This window comes from Dermacentor silvarum, chromosome 6 (assembly GCF_013339745.2).
Source record: "Dermacentor silvarum isolate Dsil-2018 chromosome 6, BIME_Dsil_1.4, whole genome shotgun sequence".
Lineage (NCBI taxonomy): Eukaryota > Metazoa > Arthropoda > Arachnida > Ixodida > Ixodidae > Dermacentor > Dermacentor silvarum.
In genome coordinates, this window is record NC_051159.1 from 169,514,977 (window position 1) to 169,539,642 (window position 24,666).

The window sequence follows — 24,666 nt, forward strand, 5'->3', positions numbered from 1 at the left end:
CGGCTTGCTACCCTGTACTGGGGAAAGGGGTAAAGGGAATGAAAGGTGATAGAAGAAAAAAAATAAAGAAAAAAAATTAAAAAATAAAATAAAATAAATAAAAAGACATTGTAGACAGAATCCAGAATGATTCCCGGCGTCGGTGGTAGTTTTGGTCGGCGGTGCATGCCGGCACAAAAAAATTTCAGGGGGGAGGGCTGAAGCACCATCAGCCCCCCCCCCCCCCCCCCCCCCCCCCCCCCCCCCCTGGCTACGCCCCTGGTTGTGACGTACCATGCGTCAACTTGAACTTGATGTGAATCTCTGCGTTAGCGCTTTCGGACCTACATTTACATTTTATGTTGATATTCTATGCCTTTTTTGTTTCTCTTTTAGCCGGTCTATCTTTGTTACATACTGTATCTGTCTTTTTTTGTTGTTTCTTTGTTCTAGCCAGGAAATTTTTTATGAGTACTGTTTGCCTAAGAGGGAAGTAGTAGCGGGCATCACTTTTCATGCCAACCTCTCCTACACACACCATTAATAAAAAAGAAAAATAAAGAAAAAGAAAGTGCACTTACCCTTGCTCATATGGCCCTCGTCAAAAAGAGGGGGCCCATTGCGCTACTGCTGTGCACTTAACTAAGCGGTTGCCAATGCCAGAAACAATATGCCTTGTCGACTTGGACATCTTGATCTCTTTGAAGATATATTATGCCTGCCAACCCTGAAGGCGTCTCTGATAATACCCGTTATCGGAGTGACTCTGAAAGGCAGCACAAAAGTAAATAACAATGTAACACTGCATTCGGCAAGGACTTCGTATACGCTCCTCCTCCCGGATAATTATGATAACGGTTACGCGTGGTAACGGACATTAAAACCGACAAAAAACAAACAAACAAACAAACAAACAAACAAACAAACGAAATGTCTGTAGTGCGCCGGAGTGCGCCTCCAGAACACCGCAAATTGATTCAGGATTGACACATGCCATACAGTTTTCAGTTGCATTCAGTGACGACTATGACAGAGAAATACAAATTATTAAGCAAACGCGCAGGCTACGTTCTCGTACGCCACTCCACACAAACACGACGTGGAGCTTGCAGGATGGATTTTACGAAGAAAGTTCTTTGTCTTTGCCACGACGAGAGGTTGAGGTATTGCTTGCCAAATGGTACTTGCAACTGGTTTCTTCCATGCCCTGACCCGGTTAGCAAAGAAGTGGAGAAAGCTTGAGATCGGACCAAGAGGAAGCCGGCCAAGGTGAACATTCGGCGGCTCGCCAGCGCAATCGGCGTTCTGAGGCCGACACAAGCTGGCGCTACCTCTGCTGTTGAGAAAAACGGTGGAGAAACGAAGAACGTACATGCTGAGCTCTTCAACAAAGTTGAAGCAGCATATCGTGCGCCTTGTGCATCCCATCGTTCTTTTTTGTGTCCGTGTCCTTTATGCGCAACATTGCACATACTTGTGGTATACCAACAGGCCCAAGTAGCTACCTCAGTGAAACATATGTGACAGAACTCTGTCGGATTTAACCTGGCAGAGTTGAGAGCGACTCCGAGGATATTAGTTGGAGCGCGGCGATCTGAGTGAATCAGCAGAAGGTGTTCCGAGTGCTCGATTTTGACGAGCCGAATATATAAGCATGTCGAAAGCAACCACCTGAATGCAGTCCCATTTCTTGGAGTTCAACAGCAACGGAGAGAGAGAGAGAGAGGAAAGCCGCGGTGACGAGTGCTTGAACAAGCTATCAGTACCACTTTAGAAGGCAAAAGAACAGCGCAATAGACGGGACGAAGCGCTGACTAACAACTAGTGTTTATTGCATATCAACCTCAATATGTATGTTGCAATTGCATATTCCTATGCATATATATGTAGACACATTTTTTCTTGTCATTTTTATTGTACAATGTACCCTCACTATGCCCACCAGTTATGCTCTCGATTGAGAGCGGCAGTACTGTAAATAAAATAAAAATAAATAAATATAAGGTGCTACCAGAAAGTTTGGGGAATTTAAACCGCGCGCGCGAACTGCGTGTAGTACACTTTTACGCCGCTAGATGTGGCGCGCAGTATGCCTTGCAGACCAGTGCGCTGACAGCCGTGCAGCTGACTGGAAGTATTGTTCTGCTGATGGGTGATATTGCAACACTGTGTTTTATTGATTCGGCGCATTTCTTTTTCAACGAATATGACGGACTTTAGAGCAAGGAATCTGGGTCATGCTTTGTTGCAAACTCTAAAAAAAAAAAAAAAAAATGGCGGCATGAACCCAGTCGTATGTTACAGGAAGCTTTCGGAGTTCATGCCGTGACCCAAAACAAGACGCTTATGTCGTATAAACGCTTCAGAAATGGCCGGACCTCTGTTGGCAACTATGATCGTCTGGACGCCCATCAACGAGCACGACAACGGAAACGATAGCAGAAGTTCGTACAGCTATCTTTTCAAATCACAGGCCAGCTATAAAGGATGTCTGTAATATTGTAGGACCGTCGTCGGCAGAGTTCAGCGAATTTTTTTGGACGTTTTGAACACGAGACACATTTCTGTCAAATTTGAGCCAATACTGCTCAGCAACGAACAGAAGCTACACCCTGTTTCTGTCTGTACGAAACTCGTGCAACAAGTCAGACGACCCCAGCTTCATCTCCAATATCATAGCCGGTGATGAAACATGGGTTTACGGCCATGATCCTGAAACCGAACAGCAGTCGTTGCAGTGGAAGTCGCCCAAATCGCCACAGCAGAAATAGGCACGCGGCCATGTGAAGTCTATGCTGATTGCTTTCTTTAACCTTCACGAAATTATCCACTACTAAGAATTGGTACTTCCTAGACAAACCGTCAATAGCAAGTTTTACAAAAGTATTGCAGTGCTTAAAAGACAGTGTTCAGCGCAAACGTCCGGAGAAGTGTAAGGACAAGAACTAGTTTCTTCACCACGACAACGTGCTTGCTCACACCTCATTCATTGTTCGACAGTTCTTGACTTCCATACACATCACAGTGCTTCCACACCCGCCCTATTCACCTGACCTTGACCCCGGTGACTATTTTATTGTTACTGAAAATGCAATTGAGGCTGAAAGGGTGTCAATTTAGCACAGTTGAAAAGATCCAGTCAGAATCTTTCTTCTTCTTTCTGGGGTTTTACGTGCCAAAACCAGTTCTGATTATGAGGCACGCCGTAGTGGAGGGCTCCGGATTAATTTTGACCACCTGCACTTCTTTAACGTGCACTAAAACGTAAGCACATGGCGTTTTTGCATTTAGCTTCCATCAAAATGCGGCCGCCCCAGCCGGGATTCGATACCGCGACCTCGTCTTCAGCAGCGCAATGCCTTAGCTAACTGAGCCACCGCGGCGGGTGCAGTCAGAATCGCATCAGGTCCTCAACGCACTCACACCTGAAGATTTCCACGGATGCATGGAATAGTGGGAGAAACGTTCGGATCGATGTATGCATGCTCAAGGTGACTATACTTCGAAGGAAACAGTGAATATATTAGGGGTTATGGAGATCAATTTTTTTCAAAGACAGAATTCCTCGAACTTTTGGGTAGAACCTCGTACAGGAAAAAAAGAATCTGTGCAGACATCATAAAAGCACCAATCACCACTATAGCCAATGCTTTCGGTAGGCGATAACGCATTCGGCAAGTAGAGTAATTCACTACAGTGCAGATAATATAAAATGCACACCCACACAAGAATCACCGTGCTGGTTGTCGGGAACTTTCGCCCACCTTGCGGGCTTCCGCAGAGCTGATTTGTCACATTCAATATCTCAGCGCATTCAATATCCCATTCAAACCCGGCAGAGATACTCGATGAACGCACATAGCTTGCCACTGATGCGTGCTGTTGGCTAACGGTGAGAAGTATCAATAGTGTTTATTCGCAAACACTCCAGTAATACGAAACGAATTGTAAGAAGGGATTGTAATCGCATGGTCTGAATGATACAGACTATTGTAAACCACACGCAAGCTACTTCTATATCAAAAGAAGCCGACATACACCACATGGTCCAGCTTCAGCATGCAATGTACAAATGCACCATATGTATTTCCCACTAAACCCAACTTGTTGAAGTGTGCGGAAAACGACGAGTTAAACGATTTCACCGCAGCTACAGGCATGCTTGGCGCAACACATTGGCAAGAACTGTAAGGCGTTTTATATTTCAAATAAAAATACCCATGATTGCTTGGAATCAGCGAAGCCACTTTCGTTGTTTATATTGGGATGAATCTGAGGAGAAATATGTTATCAGTGACTGGGCTCTGAGGAGCACCAATGACTAATGCCCGTTGAGAAGGAAATAAAAACCAGCCGATGAAAGGAAGACAAATGACGAATAAATAACAAGTTGACATTATCATATAAATGTTCTATGCATATGTGCTTTAGCACCTCGGCAAAAAAAAAAAAAGCACTGAGGAAGGATGAAGCCTTCTTAAAAGTATAAAATATCGTGTAGTAAGAAGCACGACTGTACTTAAGTCGTAACTAAACGTTAAAAAAATTATGCAGATCCAACAAACATGTGGGAATCTATGTGCAACGAAGCTTCAGTAAAGCTGTTAAAGAAAAGCTATTAAACCAACAGTGAAGCGTACAACTGCTTTTACTTTCATCCTGTGCAACGTATACTACTATCATGCAGTGTTTACTAAGTCGTGTGGGAAGCCGTCACTGTTTTGACGGTAACGGCTCGTGAAATGTCACCGGCATGGTTTAAAAAGCGTGTAAAAGTTTTGCAATAAAGTGTGGCCCTGTGGAACTCAGTATTACGCTTTTTACAGCCCCCGCTATCTTGAGATATAGCCGAGTGCGGACGCTTATTTAGGTCAAGAACACTGCGAGCAAGAACTTGGACATGGAGGTGAAAGATTCTATCTGCACGTCCTTCACGCGCGCTAAAGCTGGAGCGAACTGAGGGGCAAAATGCGGTAACACTCGTTCCGCTATCAAATATGGCAACATTTTAGACATGTACAATCCGCCGCTGCGTCTCAGAGGCTATGACCAGAGCCCGAGATTTCACGTTGAATTCTCTGTTGCGACGGCCGCATTCCGATGTGGATGGAAACCAAGAGCATGCCTGTATTTACACACAGGAGCACTTTGAACAACGCCAGGGTGATTGAACATTGAACACACACACAACCTGCATCACTTCGGCTCAGCTTGTCAGCAGATGGAGCGTAAGCAAAGAACAGCGCACTCCAGGCTATATTGCATCGCAATGTTCATACTGAACATGAAGAACTGGAGGCGCTTTAATTAAAAGCTGAAACCAGGAACAAGGCTGAAGAACTTGCGTTAAATGGCCATTCAACTAAAATTTTAAGTATTAAAGATTTAATATACTGCCAACCATACTGAATAAGACATAAATAGCTCATATTCATCGCTCGAATGATCACACGCTGTTACTTTTCTATGTCATATAGGGCATACATATTTGTCTTCAAAAGAGAAGCTAGAAAGAGTGAGGCAAAATTGAACTACAGTGACTGATGGACAACAAATAGTTTCTTATAATGACCTGTAGGCTATCTTATATTACGGTGTTTCTGCAGAGTGATCGCCCTGAGAAAGTACGTAAGCTTGGTGCCTCCTAGCTACTGGCCAAGGAAATATTTTTTTCCATTAACTGCTGAATTAGCAAAAAATGTAATATTGAGTACTCGCTTCGGCAATTAGTTACATCATGAGTAACAATGTACGTACGTTATTTATTGCTTGTCACGGTGGGGAATTTTCCGAGCTGTGTGATTTATTAACCAAAAATTTCACGCGCATACTGCCAGAGTCACACACGCAGCTCTTGCCAACAATAGCGTAGAAAATGTGTGCTGTATTCTTCAGAAAAAAATGCGGTAGAAACATGTAAGCGAAAATGTTCAAGTAGCGTTAATTAGGGGGCTGAAATTAGCGTATCGAGGTAGTTACGTTTGCACCTGCGTTTGCAGAATTAGCTTGAAATCACAGAAGTGATAGCGTCCCATTTTGACTTTGTTCTTTCGATTGCATCTCGCCAAGATATACGTGACCCCGTAGCGACGCCGCTCTTGTGTGACATTCGGTGATTGGGATCACCGAGTGTGCAAGGTTGATTCTATGTTGCGCCAACATCACGGCGATATTACGGCGCGCAAGGAAGGGTGAACCGGTTCGTTGCCTCCTCGGCTTCTAATTGGATCGTGGATGCGTAATGCGGCACCGTCCGGAAGCCTTCGTCGGGGAAACAGTGAGGCGGAGATATAGGCGATACAGCGTTCAAGGTTCTTCTCCTGTTCCGTTGACTTAGTTTTCTCCGACCCCCTTTCAATAAAACAACAAACACAAAGCGGGGCATTGAAGCAAGGTGAAGAAGGAAGGGGAAGGAAATGAAAGGAGGGAATTCGCACTTAGAGAGTTCAGTGCCTCTTAGAAACGGCGTCAGTGCACTCGAGCATAACGTCGCCAAGCAGCATTTTAGAAGAGCGCGCCATCCACACCAACGGCACTAGCCATCGCTGACACTGTTGCGGACATGACGCTGCGTCATGCATTGATTATAAGTTGCCTGTTGGCATTTGTCTCCGCGGGAGATGTGCCGCAAGTCTACACAGAGACAGGCCTCGTTTCTGGGGAACGGTTAATGGTCAACAAACGCCAGGTGGACGCGTTCTTAGGAATACCGTATGCTACGCCTCCCGTTGGAGATCTGCGCTTCAAGAAACCGGAGCCCGCGAAGCCCTGGAAAGGAACGCGCAGTGCTACGAAGAAGCCGCGTCCCTGCGTCCAGACGGACTTGCCACTGGCGGAAAAGCTTCCATTCAATTATTCCAGCGCGAGCGAGGACTGCCTATACCTCAACGTATGGAGACCGGCGAAGCATTGTGCAGCATCCGTATCCAAATGTGACGCTAAGCTGCCCGTCGTCGTCTTCATACATGGTGGCGGATTCCAGTGGGGAGACTCGGCGCTTTTCTTGTATGATGGAAGCAACTTCGCGCCGACAGCGAACGTCGTGCTCGTGACATTCAACTACAGAGTCAGCATCTTCGGGTTTCTGTCGCTCGACAACAAGAAGCTTCCAGGAAATATGGGACTCTGGGACCAAAACCTTGTACTTAAATGGGTTCGTGCCAACATTGGTTACTTTGGTGGTGACGCAAACGATGTAACTCTTTGGGGACAGAGTGCTGGAGGTGCTTCAGCCGGATTTCATGCTGTTTCACCGCACAGCAAAGGACTGTTCAAGCGGCTTATCATGCAGAGCGGCACGCCCGCGCTCACAATCCTGAACGTGTCTCACAGGAGGGCGGCCAGGATGTCGGCGGTGGCAGACGCCGTCGGGTGCTTTGACCATAAACGTAGCTTGATGGAGCAGGTCGACGACGTATTGTCCTGCATGAAACGGGTGGACGCGCGTAAGATACTCGATGCTGTCAAAGCAGAAAAGCCACTGAACCAGTTCTACCCGCCCACACATGGCGACGAGTTCCTTCCTAGTGATCCTCTTTCCGATGACACCTGGAATCACCTGAACATCAAGGAACTTTTCACGGGACACACGGCGAACGAGGGCAACTTCCTCATGCGCAATATACGGCGTTCGGCTCCCGTTCTGGACAACATCCTGAATGAAGACTACCGCTTTATTACAAACGTCGTTCTGTCGGTAATGTTCCAGATACCTATTTCCACCGGCAGGCATATCGTGAAGGAGTACTTCGGCGACTACGACGAAAAGCACGACAAGAAAAAGGTGCTCGAGATCCTGGACGACATGTTCGGCGACGTTGTCTTCAACTGTCCCACGATGTTCTTCGCGGAAAAGGCGTCCCAGCAAGGCATCAATACGTACGCGTATATCTTTGCCCATGTCCCCACCACTTCGCCCTGGCCCAATCGAAAAGGCCCGACGCATGCGGACGATATCCCTTTCATGCTGGGATCCCTAGATTTTGTCGCTGACCCGTCGAAGCTCACAGATGTCGTGACAGAGAAAGCCAAGCATCGTCTCGCTATCGGGGCCGCGAGAATCACAACAGAGGAGCGTGAGCTGGCTGACCAACTCCAGGAGATGCTCTCCATGTACTTCAGAACAGGGTACGGTGAAAACAAGAAAAAGCATGCCTAATTATTTTAGTTTTTATAGAGTTCGCAAACATGGTAATTAACAGAACAAGTGTTGTTTTTTCGTTTCATGCCCAACGTTTCTTCTATAAATTCAAGTGATGATTAGCATCGTTTCTTACAGAATATCGAAGGTATCAGAAATACTTAGTTGTTCTATAGTTGAATTAGTTGCTCTTGTTCTTATTTGCTATGCGATGTGGTGTTGCCTTGTTTAAGGATGGTTACCATTCTCCAATAGGCTAAACTATATATAAGTTCAGGCGCTGTTATCGGGGAAATAAAAATAATGTTTAAACAATTTTTTGACGGACATAACTTGGAAACGAGCCCTTTTGTTTACTGTTATGCGTACAGCCATTGATGTTATTCCGAGCAAACAATTTCATCACGTCGGGAATGTGAATCAATCACGATGCGTGCTCACTACGCATAAGTAATTAATCGTTTTCGACACGCTTCTCTTGTTCCTCATTACGTCATCCGCTCAAACGCAACCGAGGCCGACGGGTGTACCGGATGCCGAAAGAACGCTATTATTGAGTTTGCGGACCGTCGACGAGTGCGTATGGTCCTGCAGGAAAGGGCTTCTAAATCCTGAAGAAACAAGTCAACGACTTGCCTTTTTTTTTTATACAGCGCCGCAGTTGCCCGAACATGTCTTCGTCTTTCATATTTCGCAGCAGTGGTTGGATATGTGTCTGTGTCTGCATCGTGACCTTCCTGAACTACGGCCATGCCTCTCCCGTGGTTCGTATACACGCAGGGTTGGTGAAGGGAAAACGAATTCAAACCGATTATGCTGATGTCGACGCTTTCCTCGGAATCCCGTACGCCCAGCCCCCAGTCGGGAATCTTCGTCTGTCTAGGCCACGGCCTGCTGAAGCCTGGAGCGGAACCTACGCTGCGACCGAGTTTTCTACGCCATGTTTTCAACCAGACCAGGTATTCAACGACGACGCGCGGCTGAACTATTCGTCGTCTGCGGAAGACTGCCTCTACATCAACGTGTGGCGGCCAGCGAGTGCCTGCATGAATGAATCGGTTTGCGAGACGGCGGAGCTTCCTGTGGTGGTGTTTCTGTACGGCGGGGGCTTTCAATTCGGCGATTCCGGACTGCGCATATACGATGGCACAAACTTCGTGGCGCGGACGAACGTCATCTTCGTTAGTCTAAACTACCGCGTGTACTTTTACGGGTTCCTCTCTGCAGAACGTCCGGCCCTTCCCGGAAACATGGGCCTCTGGGACCAGCTCATGGCTCTCAAGTGGGTGAAACGCAATATACGTCGTTTCGGCGGCAACGAGCAAGATGTGACGCTCAGTGGTCACAGCGCCGGCGCAATAGCGGCAGGCATGCACGCCCTTTCACCACAAAGCCGAGGACTCTTCACGAGGCTGCTCCTGCAGAGTGGCACTCCACTGACGATGATCCTTGCGCTCTCGTACAGCGGAATCACTAAGTTCGTGAACATTGCGGTCACGTTAGGCTGTTACGACACTGGCCTAAGTCTGGACGCGCAGATTGGCCACGTAGTTGGCTGCCTCAAGCGCCTGGACCACGTCTCGATCCGCACCAGAATGGCGGCGGTGAACGTCAAGCGTCTAATGTTTCTTCCGGTGTATGGCGACGACATGCTGCCTTTCCACCCGCTGGACGCGAGGAACATGGAGATTCACGTCAAAGAGATGTTTCTCGGGACTGTGCGGGACGAAGGAACCTTCATCGTGTACGCGCTTCGTGCCGCCGTGCCTTACCTAATGCAGTTCTTCGACCTCGATTACAGGCTGGCCGTGACGCTAGGGTTGAAGTTCGCGTTCGACATCCCTACACACACGGGAAAGAGCATCGTGCGAGCCTACTTCGGAGATTACAGCGTCTCGCACGACGACGCGAAGATTGTGGATATTCTATCTAAGTTGATAGGCGACGCCGCGTTTGACTGCCCAACGAACCTTTTCGCCGCGAAGGCGGCAGAGCAGGGCGCTCAGACGTACCGCTACCTGTTTGCACACAAGCCTTCGTACAGCTTCTGGCCCGACTGGGCTGGTATCGCTCACGGGTGCGAGCTGCCGCTAACCATGGGATCGCTGGGGTCGTTCAAGAGCGAGCCTCGGTTCACTTCGCCCAGTGGAAAGTACGGGGACGAAATGAGAAACGGAAAGGCTTCGCACGAGGATGAAATGTTCATGGAAGAACTGTTGCAAATATGGTCCGCCTTCATTAGGGATGGGTATGTGAAACCAGCGTGGTTAGGGGAGCATCTGCGTACTTTGTGTTTAGACAACAAAATTACATGCATCTGGCAACGAAAATATATGACACCTTTCTATCCGACGGCCAACGTTAAACGCTGTAATGGTTTAATGGTATCCCAAACCGTGACTCACCACCGACAAATACCACTGACATGTGAAAAACATTGCAAAAATATAATCAGCCAGTAATATTAGTATTCTGTTTTTTTCTTTTACTTACGAGGTGCCTTCACCATAATTCTTAAAGAAGAATTGTCCTGTCAAATTTGTTAATTCAGGAAAAAAAAAGAGTTGTTGGGTCAGTTGACGAGATGATAAAAGACTGCACTTATGGGTCCCAATGTCCAGCTCAGGATGTTTCGATAGCGTGTTAACGAAGCAGCCGTATTATATCACAGGAATATCAAGCTCTGCGATGAATCGTGTTCCTCGACGTTTCAGGTTTATTGAAATAGTTTTTAGATGTTTCAAATTTACCAGAAGGTCTATTTACATGATAAATAGAAGCTGATATAACCACTTGTTTTCAGGGGCGCAAGCATGAAACTTAAAATTGTAGAAGAGAAAAAAAAATGAATGCAGAAGGTCGTGTCGACAAATAATTCTCTACCAAGCGAACGCTGTCTTAAAGGACGCAAAATACAACCTGAATGTCTCCTTCTCTATTAGGAAGCCAAAGATTCCGCTGTCAAACGCTGAGTGGCCCAAGTACTCCGCCGAGAACCCGGAGTTCGTGTACCTGCAGCCTAACAACTACACCCGAGGCTTCGGCCCCAAGAGGGAACGTTGCGAATACTGGAGACCATTCCTACTCAAGCAGTAAGTACCAGTCCTGGTCGTGTCTGTACTAGAATCGTTGTGTCACCGTGATGTTGTCCCGCCGGATGAGTATGAATTAGGGGGCCGAATGGAAAAACATGCTGTACTTTCAGGAGATGAACTGCTATTTTGCCATTTAAGTGCTCCGCCATGTTTCTTTGTTTTCTCACTAGCTATGAAAATTAGGTGTGCGAGAGAGGGTTGATTCAAGAGCTTTGTTGTATTTAGAATCCAGGATCCTTTAGGGGTGTCAGCCATAGCCCGTCGCCCTCCTTATCAATGATCTCCTCGTTGCCTGTGTAATAACACACGGAAGTATGAAATCCTATGCACTCCTTACAAATACGAGCGTACGTCGGTTTATATTCACAATAATGCTACTCACTTGATGATTTGAAGTATTCAAGTTATTAGACTGGGAAGGCTTACGAGTGAGAATCAACAGCGAATGTATCAGCAACCTTCGGGTTGTAGATGACTATGTCCAGTTGAGCAACACTGGGGACGAATTACAACAAAGGATTGGGGACCTTAACCGAGAAAGTGTAAGAGTGAAGTTGAAGATTATTATGCAGAAGACAAAGGTAATGTTTAGCAGCCTGGCAAAGAAACAAGAAATCGGGATCGCCAGTCAACGTATAGAGTTTGTACAGGAGTGCGTTTATCAAGATCAATTACTGACAGGCGACCCTGCTCATGAGAAGGAAATTTATAGAAGAATAAAAATGGGTTGTAGTGCATACGGCGGGCATTACCAAATCATGACTGGTATCTTACCCCTGTCGTTGAAAAGAAAAGTGTACAATCATTTCATTATACCGGTACTAACATATGGGACAGAAACTTAGAGGTTAACAATGTAGCTTGAAAACAAATTAAGGACCGCACAAAGAGCGATGGAATGAAAAATGTTAGGCGTAGCGTTAAGAGACAGGAAGAGAGCGGTGTAGATTAGAGAGCAAACAGCGATAGCCGATATTCTAGTTGCCATTAAGAGAATAAAATGGAGCTGGGCAGGCCGTTTAATGCATAGGTTAGTTGACCTGTGGACCATTAGAGTTACAGAATGGGTGCCAAGAGAAGGGAAGTGCAGTCGAGGATGGCAGAAAATTAGGTGGGGGGATGAAATTAGGAAATTTGCAGGCGCAACTTGGAATCAGCTATAGCGCAAGACGGGTAATTGGAGATCGCAGAGAGAGGCCTTCGTCTTGCAGTGTAAATAAGAATAGGCTGATTGCGTTCACGATGACGGTGACGGTGATGATATTCATAGTTATATAGTTATATCGCTGCCTTTACATTTCGTATTCCCCATGGAGGTGAAAAATAACTGCAATTAGTGTGCGCGCCTTCTGCGAGAAAAAAAAAAAAAGCGGCTGCCACAATGCATCGTGAAGGTACAGTGAGGCTGATCAGGACACATATTTGCTGCGCCATCTAAGGCGATCAGCTGTGCTCGAGGATGATGTTAAATGTGAGAGTATTGTGTTTCTGCAGGAGCGAAGGCGTATCGCCTGAGCAGCCGTCACGGCGGTCCGATGCGTCGTCCACAGAACCGTCGCCACCCGCCAAGCCAACACGAGCCGCTGTGCAGGAGACTGCTCCCAAGAGTGACGTCAGACTGGAGCTGTACTCTAGCTCGTACATTCCCGAGCCGTCTATCGTGCTGTTCACATTCTTCGCCTTCATCATCTGGATTTGCATGGCGTAGTTATATCCCTCAACGGGGACCGTTGGGCAGCGATTTCTCGATAAGTAACATAGTGTCTAGAATCATCGTCTATCACTGAGTCACCAACTCACTTCGTTTTTGTATCTTTGTAAAAGTGAGAAAACAATGAGATAACGTCATGCAGCTTGCAATAGCAAAATAAGCACAACTATTTGTACTGTATAAGTACCTTGATTTAGTGACTTCATTGACTTTATTGGGTAGTGCCCCGATGCCTGGTTCAAACATTGCAGAAAGCTTAAGTTTTCATCATCACGCAGCTTCCGCCCACTTTTGTACACCGAGCAACGTTGGCTTAAGTTCATTTTTTTTGACAAATTACAAATGTAGAGGCAGCTGCGTGATAGCGATGCTCGTCTTTGGCGCTGTTTTATCATGAAAAATTACAGTAAACAGGCAGGTGGTGATTAGAGAGAAAGGGAGAACAAAGGAAAGGCAGACAGACTACCCAGTTTGCTACCCTTCGCGTGGGCAGATGGATGGGTGAGTGAAAGACAGGGGAAAAAGAGAGAGGACAGAAGTTGCAGGTTATGGCACGTGCACTTCCATCATTTTTTTTATTTAGCGGTTTCTTATGAAATGTGTCATACCGTGTCATTGTCACGCCTTCGGCAGCTTCTTTAGAGCGATAGACACAAATACTAACAGGGATGTATGTAAAAGTAATGCTTTATATGAGAAATAAATCTGTGATACTTAAGATAGGTTGCATGCCTAGCGACCGAGATGTGCTTCTCGCTATAGACTTACTCATAATGGAGGTCCAGGCAAATTATCTGTGTTGCATAGGCAGTTGTAAAAAATGTACGCACTGTTTCTTTAACGGATTAAAATTTCACTTTATTTTAATCATGTTAATAATATGATCCGATTGAAAACAGGCATGGTGATAATGGCAGCGAAAAGTGACACAAACTAGGTTGTTCCTTTTCTTTTTTTTTAACTTTGTAGAAGCTATCGCAGGTCTAGTGAGGCATTTATATTGTATTCTAAGTGAAGGAGACGCCGTGCTATTGCACTTTCACAATACTGTAGGAGCCAGAAGCGTAGCAGCGCTCTCCAAATGAAGGGTGAACCAATTGTGATTATGGCGTTGCAGTTGCAAGGCGACCATCACGGCGGTCTTTTCGAGGGGAGTACGTAGTAGAAATGCTGTCTCACATGTTCCTAAACGCATTTCAATAGTTGTTTAATCCAGTGTTTTCTTTTTTTATCTGGTCCAGTGATGAATTAAACAGGGTCAGAAATTCGTTTCCCAAGCTTCTTTTGTCGCTACTGAAATACGTGGAATGCACTGACGCGTCCATGCCACTAAGCACACAGAGGCTGACTATACTGATAATGCCAACATCCGGCCTCAGATTGAGCTCACAGTGCTAAAGAACTGTATATTTTGAGGACAACGCTTGCTCCGAAGCTCCAGATGTGCGCCAATATCCTAACCTCCACGGCCCGGACAGATGTGGTCCCATGAAATTCAGCTAAAGAAAAGACGTCGTTGGGCAAATGTTGTGCTACATGGTTTTCCCCATAGACGGCAGATTATGCGAAGCAACTATGAGAGTTGCCTATGCATGCTTCTCATTATTTTCCCATTTGTGTTGTGATACTTGTGCAGACTTACAATGTACCATATTTTGTAAATAAAGCACCTTTCCTTCACTATGACTAGCAGTATTTTTCTTAAAATTTGTTCCCGCAATCCCCGTGCAGTCATTTCCCATGCTGTTGAATGGTGACGAATTCTTTGCTATAAGAAAGCACTCATTTAATGTGAATGCACTCGTACAAAGTGAATTGGTAAAATTAAGAACTCAAACTTATTAGGCAGGCGTCGAACTTAAACATAAATAATACATTGGGTAGTTACAGATCATCGCTAGAGCAAGGGCCAGAAAACAAGATATAGTCGTGCGTTATTCGTGCTAATGCTTGTATCCTTTGTAGTCTACTGTACCCACCCTGCTATGATCTGTGTAAGATCTCAGTATTCGTAAATAAATTAAAAAATATATAACAACCAAATTCGTTAGAAGAAATGTTAGAATTGTCCATGCATACATCCTCGGAGATTGAGCATCTGTATGTGGAATACTGTTACGTAGAAAATTAAGACAGAAAGAAAATACTATTTACGGTTGTACTTAAAGGCGCACCGTAGCACTTCCCAGAATGAACAGCTTCCGCAAGGCTATAACGTAATCGTCGTCGTTCTCACAGCCATGTCACGACTGGGCCTGATCTTAATAAGCTCTAACTTCTGTAGCATTACCCCCGCCGGCAGCAACATCGTACCAAAGCGTCTAAAGTGAGTCATCTGAAGCACAGTTGTAAGCCTTGAGCCTAGAGAAGTGAATGACGTCACTGGGCGAAATGAGACTTGACGATGTCGGATTAACGAGGGCAATTTCGTAGGTGACAGGAGTGACCTGGTGCAACAAACAGTATGATAACTTGTACCGGACAATGGGCTTCTTAGAAAGCCCATATGGCGTCAAGAAGACCCGAGAAGCACATACGCACCAGGCGAGAAATATGCGCCGCGGTGCCAAGCATCGAAGAAACGCTACTGGTTGCTTTGCTGATGCAGTAAGCAGAGCGCGGGCGAGCTGTCGGGCAGGATCTACTCACGCGATAGAATCACGGGCGTACTCGCTGGTAGAGGCGGTAGATGGAGGAAGCATGGTGTCCAGAGGTAATGTCAGCTCTCGTGCGTACAATAGGCGGAATGGGGAAAATCCAGCAGTGTCATGACGAGAGGAGTTATACGCAAATGTTAGGCATGGAAGAAATGGGTACCAATAATGGTGATCTGCCGAAACATATGTACCCAGCGTGTCTGTAAGAGTGCTGTTCAAGCGCTCCGCGAGGCCCTTTGTCAGGGGATGCTAAGAGGTGGTCAGTTTATTCTGAGTAGAACAGCAACAGAGAATTTTAGCAATCATTTGGGACTAAATGTGATCAGTAAGCAACAGTCGCGGGGCTCCGCGAAGCAAGATCAGGTTGCGTAGCTGGAAATCCGCAACATCTGTTGCACAACTGGTCGAGAGTGCTCGGGTGATCGAGTAATCAGTAGCCACGGCTACCCATTTCTTTCCCAAAGTAGATGTGATAAAAAGAATTAGTAGGTCCTGAACTGGAAAGAACAGTTCCACGGCAATGTCAATCGACTGAAGGTGACCAGCAGGCCGCAGTGGGGACGTGTTGTGACGTTTACATGGGTCGCGAGCGGCCACGTAATGATGGACGGAGCGTGCAGTGGCCGATGATTTCAGGCGTTATAAAATTGCTCGCACGGAATGGTCACCCGGAGGTGTCATGGTTCTACATATTCCTCACCAAGGTGTACCAAGTCAGACACGGGCAAAATAGAGTGGGTGCTGTCCTCATCAGCGTCCTCAAGGTCGTCGTTAGGATAGCGGGACAAGCAACCCATCTCCTAAAGCAGGCGGCCAGACCTTTAGACGACTGAATGGGAATAATCTTGTAAGCGCAGAGCCCGACGTTCGATAAGGCGGCCGCTGCGTAGCTCCGTGACGAGGAAACGGAACGCACACCTCCACCATTAAATGCTATGTAAAAAATTAAGAGGCAAGGGAAATACTATATACAGTTTATTTACAGGCGAACTGTAGCAATGTCCAGAATTATTGATGTTGAATCTTTTTGAACATCCCGCGCAAGGTTATGACGTCGTCGTCGTCGTCTCTTCACAGCCGTGCCATGGCATAGGCCTGTTCTTGATCAGTAGTAAGCGTTCTGTAGCGATATGTTTAGCATTACAGGTGCAGCCTGCAGTGTCACTGGTTTAAGCGACTGTGAGATCGTCCCAGCTGCTGATACCCCAATAGGAAAGCTGCAAAGACGACACCCCAAAATACAAGAAAAAAGTGTTTGCTGAACATGTCTTTTTGTGATGCGTCTTCTGAAAAAACGGTCGATTTTACAGCAACTGTGCCAACTGAGCAATGATAATCATAACTGAATGAACGGCTATGCAAGAAAGGTATAGCTATTGGGAAATCGTGTGACCATCGGCAAACAAGCCGAAGATCCTGGGCACAAGGTTCCCTGTGAACATCTGTAATGCGTGGGTGCTTTGTGCTTCTTTCGGTTTCTCTTATTTGTATTCCCAAGCCGTGACCTCTTCCCCACTGCAGTGTACCTAACTGGAGCTATCTCGGGTTAACATTACGGCGTGTTCACACTTACTCTTCTTGCTTTTATAGCGAGACGGCCTCGTTTTAATAAGGTGACGTTGATAGGAGAAACACGATGTGAGTTTGTAACACGAATTGCAGTGACTTTGTGATTGGCCATGCACCTTGCAAAAAAAAAAAAAAGTTATTACAGCACCAAATACACACTCAACGAAACAGTCTAAGCGCCGTCCAAGGTATCGTAAAGTGGTTTAAACATATCAACAGCACCATGAAACATTACTTTATACATCAAAATTAAGCAACCAAAATCGCCGAGGTAGGCCCAGTATTGCATTGACTCCGAAAAATAGCCCATGCACCGTGGAGCCGTCTCATTGACAGCTGCAGCTGCGGGCAGTGGTTTCGCGTTGTTTTGTTCAGGGAGCTTCTGTTGTTTGCGCCGAAGCCTGATTTTACGTATATAGAAGGCGTGGGAGAGGCAGCGCAGAATAATAAAAGCAGGGTGCTTCAACAGCGCGCATCGGAAATTGTATCGTTGGGTGTCGTTCTTTGTATGACAGTGAATAATAACATTATATATGCTTGAATAGCGTTGCATAAATGTATAGTTGCACACCGTTGTACTTGCATATACTTGCACAGCATCGTTTATATTGGCACAGCTTTCACCGGCTCTGCCACCACAAGTTGTTCATAAATAGCGGGACCACAGGCGTAGCTTTACACAGTCGCATTTGCTTGCCTTCTATTACACAGCGAGAGAGTAACTCGGAGGAACCAGAAGCGCGCGACTGGTCGAGCACAAAAACGGAATGTTCGTGTACACGACTTGTAACACAAAACGTTAGGGAAGCCCAATGAGTGTCTCATACAATACGGAGTTTGACGCCGTCTATTGTTTGCAATTACAAATTCAGTTTGTAGTGCACGCCCAAGTTTAAACTACATCAGTTGTGCTGAACGGTATAGACTGACGCAAATAATTCTGTCGAGAAACACGCTTTTTATTTTTAAAGTAGACGTTACGACTGTAAGTGTCCCTTTTGACAGGTGTCAATTTTATATCATATGGGGTCGTAGGAATATTTCTTGTTGGGTTGGTTGAAAAAAGTTGGTAGTGGCACTCGCCTTGTCTTTCCTTCACTGTCTATGCGTGCCACTTTGGGCCCCGCTTTTGACAGCAATATAGAGAGACGGTAAACGTTAGGACATCGTTGTTTGTGGCACCCGGCAATATTAAGATAACGAAGAGACTTGGAAAGGTCATGCGATAGGTACGACACATAACCAATTACGAGCAATGAAACTAATGCCATCAGAAAGGAAACGTAGTGACGCGTGGCAGAGCTATTGAGAAATGTGTGGGAAAGGCTAGGCTTGGCTGACACAACACAGCTATAATTGGGGATCTCTGGGATATGGCTGTGTGCTGCAGTGGAATGAATTAGACAGCTGCTGCTGCTGCTGCTTACATGTAACTTTATAGATGAGGGTCCATTGTTGTCTCATTTCTTTTATATAAAAGATGTTTACGTGTGACTACGGTTTAATATATTATCTTACAACCTGCATGTGACTTACGATGCCCATATCCACCAGCCTTACAACGTTTAGTTCTATCAAGTTACCAGAACTATGTCGTAACTTTGTTTAGAACAACGCTCCAAGCTTTTGACGCGTTTCTCAAGCTCCGCACATGTGTGTTTCAAATAGTTCACGTCGCAGCCTTATGTCGTCCTACTGACATAACCTCACCTCTTTTTGCCGTGGCCTTGGTTAGGCACTTATTGAGTCAAGGCTTCAGCTTACTATAGGCTGACCTCGGCGTAAGCAAGATGAGAAACATGGCAACTAACCAAGTGTCTGCTCATTACGCCCGGCATGGCCTGCGAATGCGCGGCCTGGTTAACCGCCAGCGAGTGGTAATCTTAAATCTAAAGAACGTATAAAGTCAGTCCATGCGGTAGCCTTCTTGACGACAGCAAATGCAGCTAAAGGGGCTCCAGCAACGATTGGTTATGGCTTGTTGGCTTGGGCAGCGTGAGGCAAATCAGACGGAAATGAAACACGCGCACGCTCGCAGGCACGCACACACGTTCACACAACGACAGGATGTCCACGGTACCTACAATAAAACTTGTATTGAAAAAACGACGACAACAACACACACACAAACGACTAAAAGCAATAAAACAAACAAAAGTAAAACAAATTTGTAAAAAAAAGTTATGGCAAATTTACTGGGTGAGCAAAACACGCACTCATATAAAGCGACAGGCCCGGTGGTGATTTAGAGTTACGTTATATTTTTTTCAGGTCGACGTTATATATGTGGTCACAAAATAAAAAAATAACTAAAAATCACGAGGAAATGCAATCAAACTTAGCACAAGTATCAAAGGTAATCACATAAAACCAAACCGAAGAAGAAGGAGAGAAGAAACGTCCCTTTGGCAAAGTGATATGGATAACATAAAAAGAATACTATATCTATAGTTGATAAAGAAACCAAGAGTGCGAACGCTGTGTCCACATCTGTTGCTCGCGCTGTTAGTTTGTTAGAGAGAGAGAGAGAAATGAAAGGTGAAATGCAGAGAGGTTAACTGGATTAGCTTCAGTTTGCTACTTTGCAATGGGGGAAGGGGAAAAAGTAGAAAATATGAGAAATAACTCGAACATGTGGAGAACATCTGTCCGCACGAGCACGAGAAAGACAACTGATAACAGCTAGGTACACTATATCATTCACTTCCCACGCTTCCTAAAAAAATGGAAGACGCTTAAGCTTCGCCTTTAAGAGTAGAACGCGATAGCGTTATCGGGACCCGTTCGCATAGCATCGTTCGCATACGGCAAGTAGGCTTCATTCACAGCAACACTAAACGTGGGAAAGCCAGCTTGCAAAGACCAAGCTTACACCAATCCCCTTAAAGTGGGCTTCACTTTTAAACAGAAATGCATTGCTGGAAAGATGTTTTTTCAGGGGTAATATAAATGGCCTTATATTAAAGTGTGAGGGCCCTAGCACATTTTTCTATTATATTATTAATTGTTTGCTATTGCCCCGACGCGCGCGCGTGTCCAAAACGAATGAGCAGGCGAAGTCCCAATTTGACCTGACTAGAATGCGAACGCCATCTGGATATCATTTTCGCAAGTAAAGTACCCGAACGCGCGGCTGTAGGTCTGGTAGAAATGTTGGAAAAGGGGTTTGTGTGTGAGTTTTCTCGCAGCAGAATTAGGTTTTCTCGTACATTCAAATTACAATCCGACGCCAATTGGTAATAAACAATCCGACGGCGAATCCGACGCTGAATGGTAAAGTCGTACTTTACCATTTTTTGACGGGTTTCACTGTGAGAAATTCAATTTTTGTTCACAAAAACCTTGCACCACGTGGAGGGCCTGCGCGGTCGGGGGGTGGGTGGGATGATTTTCTCCGCCACCCGCCGACACCGCACGCCGACGCCGGTTGCCGACGCCGGATTTTCTGCGACACGGGGCCCTTAACACAATTGCATTAAAACATTACCGCCTTTTCTGCAACCCCGGGGCTGACTTCAGTTGGGACCAGGGTCCAATAATTCTATTTTCTGTAGTTTGGTGGCTGTCAAGCTGGTAGACCTTGGTGCATAGTGCCTTTAGTTGTGCACTAAAACTCGGGTGATGCCATTGAAGGCGTGCAATGGCCTCTGTGCATCCATCAGAGCCCTTCCACTATTGTGAAGATGGAAGCCAGCGAAGCTGGGACTATGGTAAGTCTGGTGTAGTGAATATTGCTATAGTGAATCATTATTGGTTATATTGAGTGTCTTCGGCATGTTCGCCGAAGAGCAAGGACACCGGGGTATTGTTTTCGTCCGGCGCGATGGCCAAGTAGTGTGTTTGCTACGCCAAGTCCGCCCCATCGTCATAAACCAGCGTATGAGCCACAGCGTTCATAGCCGTGGCACACTGCATGGCAGCGTTAGGATCATGTGAGATTTCTCCTGCTCCTACTCTCGGCGGCTCATACCCACATATCCAACGCGGGTATGAGCCACACGTGATCCCTTCTTACTTACTTTCTTTCTTTCTCTCTTTGATTTATTTCCTTCGTTCGTTCGTTCCTTCCTTCCTCTCTTTCTTCCCTGGCTCATACCCCATATCTCTGGCTGATACCCTATATCTCTGGCTGATATCCGCATATCCAAAGCGGGTATGCGCCACACGTGATTTTATTATCGTTAATCGGGACGTAACGGACGAGCATGTGATGTTATTGATATCATGACCTGTCATATTAGTCGTCCGTTTTGACACCTGTGCTAAGGCACAACAGGCGGGAAACCGCCACGCACATGGAGCCTAAATGTTGCTTATGATAGTTTTTTTCTACACGCGGATACAATCCTGGGAGAACTAGCCCTTAACAGTTTCACTGTAAAACTCTAGGTTTATACGTGCAAAAAGCACGATTTGATTATGAGGCACCCTGTAATGGGTGACTCCAGATTAATTATGCCCACCTGGGGTTCCTTAACGTGCACCCAATGCAAGGTACACTGGCGTTTTTGCATTTCGCCTCCATCAAAATGCGGGTGTCGTGGTTGGGACTTGATCGCTCACCCTCGGGCAAAGCAGAACAGCGTTAAAGCCACTATACACCACCATGGCGGATCTGTAACCCTTCCACTGAAACTAACTAAACGCATACATCTTCCTGAATGGCATAAAACAATCAGTGGCACAGATGACAACTCGTCTTTGTCGCTACTTTGAGAAAAGCTACGTCCAAACCGAAACAGACTGAACGAATATGTGCTTAATATTTACGAATTGTTTATTTGATGGCAGCGATACAAGGTACAGTAAGATTTGGTGAGCGCAAACATTTTAAAATGAAATATAGACCGCGCTTGGTGTTATTGTACTCCGTTTTATAGCCCTTTAATAATTGTTACTCATAATTAGCAAACAATATGCCACAGTTACTCTTCAAGAAATGTTAATGCGAAAACAAAAAGGAGCTCCTTTCAGAAATTATCACGCAACAATGAACCTATCTTTGACTTCATCTTGGACTAAGGCGACATGACAAAACAGCCACATAAAAAAAAAAGACGGTTCGAGCACTTTTTGGAATGACAAATATGCAATAACATAACGAAAGCAACACGTGGCTTGCGATATTACGTCCAATACGCTCAAGGGGGGCCAGAAGGTGAAAAAAAAAACAAGGAAGAGGCTGGAACTAATAGTGTCTAGACTGCAAGGTGTGTAGAGTACTGCTCAGGCGCTCACAACGGCAAGGTATAAGGAAGACCGCCCCAGTAGCCGCATTTTTGAAGCGAGAGTGTTGTAGCACTTGAGCGCTCTTGTAGGTTCATGCAAGAGACAGAATTTGCGAAACTTGAGACCTGCTTTCCTGTCGCCGCTCGTAAGACCGCAGGGTATCATAAAAAAGTAAAAAGTGAGCTCACACAACTGAGACATGCGTAGGCAGAGGTATGTGGCTTCGAATGAGGCTAGGCGAAGTGATAAGAAATATGAAAACAAACCTGGTCACGTAAATTGCACGTGGGATGGAAAGCCGAAGAAATGCATTCGACAAGTGAAAAAGAAAGCAAAGCAATCTTGGAGTGTTGTAAGACTCAATCCGATTTTGCAGAGGAAAGAAGCCCAGCTCTTCAATCGCGGTACGTAATCTAAACGATGAACGGCATGGTAAGGATAGCTTGAAACGCCTGGACCTAAAAACGCAGCAGCGCGCATGTAATCACGGAGCTGTACATTGTTCCATTCACCGTTAATCTCTGTTGGCATATCACTTGGCCAAAGAACATTTGTCTCTTCAACGAAAAAACAGTCCGTCACAATTGAAGGAATTCGGTAGCTGGCAAAACTAGCGAGAAAAGGCGAGTAATAGCACTCCAGATGTAATCAACGGAGAGTTTACAATAACCATTCGCAAAGAAAATATTTGCGTACCATATTTTCCCCTGTATAGCTCGTACCTTTGTATAAGACGCACCCCCTACTTTTTGCGACTTTCGAAAAAAAAAAAAAGAAATGTTATATATCCTCCGGAGTCCTGAATACAGCCCTGGGACATAATCGCTCTTCATGCCGGTTTTTATTGTCTACTGACACGTTACAAACTTGAATAACATTAAAAAAATTTAATTGCACGTTTAGATGCCAAAAGCTGCAGGAGTGTTCCAATGGAGACGCGAAGGCGCTGGATTGTGCGGCGCGAGTGTATCGCGAGGATTCTCGCGCTTGATGACAATAGTTCGAAGAACGCAGGCTAGATGGCATCACAGGTCCAGCTCCGCACCACCATGAATCTACTCGCGCGTGACAATGAAAACCGGAACAGGAAAACTTGAGCAGACAAGGGCGAAACAATTGAGACTAGAGGGCCAGGGACGCTCATCGCGGCAACGACCAGCGTCGACGGCAAATACCTGCTGCAGTCATTACGTAATCGACCACGCGTAGGAATTTCGACGGCAAGGTGAACGTCTTCGACGCAGCAGTAACCATAAGGAAAAGAAGAAGTAAAAAAAATGAAAAGAAAAATGAGTTCGGGGTTGTCTAACTAAATGCGCTGATATGCGGCGCGTGACCCTGGATAGATTTGCCACTCCATTGCGTGTCTGCATTACTAAAGACAAACGTAGAACTAGTTCTTGCGATATCCGCCACCGTAACCTCCGATATGGCTGTTACATAGGCTGTTAATGGTCGGCAGCAGATAGAATGTTTTACTACGGGTGCTCGAGGCGCATTAATGCCGTCACCGCCATCGGGTTGCCCCGCTTTCGGTGGCGCATTTTGCGGCCCGCTCGCGGTAGGTTAGAGGGTCGCCAGAGGCGGGAGTGGGTTTGGCTGAAAAAACGACGAATCAAAGAGACGCTCCGCTCAGTCAGCTTGGGGGTTTAGCCAGGGCAGCATTCTGCCCTAGAGCACTGCACGGGCCGATTTTTGCGGCCCGGGCCCGGCCCGGGCCCGTTCTTACATTGGGCGGCCCGCCCAAGCCCGATAAAAACTTTCATGGCGAGACCCGGGCCCGGCCCGGGCCCGGAAATAATCTACGTTACCCGCCCGGCCCGGCCCGCCACCTCTTTATCTTAAGCCCAAGCCCGGCCCGAGCCCGACTCGAAACTGGCCCGAACCCGGCCCGAGACCGAAAAATACATGTTTTTCAGAGTTGAGAAGCCCGAGAATAACTCGCAGAAAGCCCGAGCCCGGCCCGGGCTCGTGTAAAAAAACCCGAGCCCGGCCCGGGCCCGGGTCAAAAAGCACACGCCGTGCCCGAGCCCGGCCCGAGCCCGTGAAAAAACTGCTCTACCCGGCCCGGCCCGGCCCACGGGCCGGGCCGGGCCCGGGCTTTCGGGTAAGCCCGAGCCCGTGCAGTGCTCTATTCTGCCCTTCACTGCTGGTATGAGCGCTGTTCGCACTCGCACATAAAGCTTACTAGTTTTCCTGCTGAGTTGCTGTGTGTATGCACTGGTTTGAACTGAACTGACAGCAAACGTCAAGTTAACGTTGTTTAATCTGTTACTAGACGCTGAC

At 46.3% G+C, this 24,666-nt stretch overlaps 3 protein-coding genes across 3 annotated transcripts in view; 2 read left to right on the top strand and 1 right to left on the bottom strand.

The window, feature by feature from the left end:
- The window catches only part of LOC119456382 (acetylcholinesterase-like), a 228,478-nt gene that overhangs the window by 56,842 nt on the left and 146,970 nt on the right, over window positions 1-24,666 (bottom strand). The window lies entirely within an intron of this gene.
- On the top strand, window positions 6,419-14,014 carry LOC119457038 (acetylcholinesterase-1). Its single transcript, XM_049669797.1, has 3 exons — window positions 6,419-8,106; window positions 11,062-11,211; window positions 12,709-14,014. The coding sequence occupies exons 1-3, from the start codon at window positions 6,542-6,544 to the stop codon at window positions 12,920-12,922; spliced, it is 1,929 nt and encodes a 642-aa protein (XP_049525754.1). The 5' UTR covers window positions 6,419-6,541; the 3' UTR covers window positions 12,923-14,014.
- LOC125946452 (acetylcholinesterase-like) lies at window positions 8,130-10,600 on the top strand. Its single transcript, XM_049669800.1, has one exon. It carries the CDS (start codon window positions 8,791-8,793, stop codon window positions 10,579-10,581), a length of 1,791 nt encoding a protein of 596 aa, XP_049525757.1. The 5' UTR covers window positions 8,130-8,790; the 3' UTR covers window positions 10,582-10,600.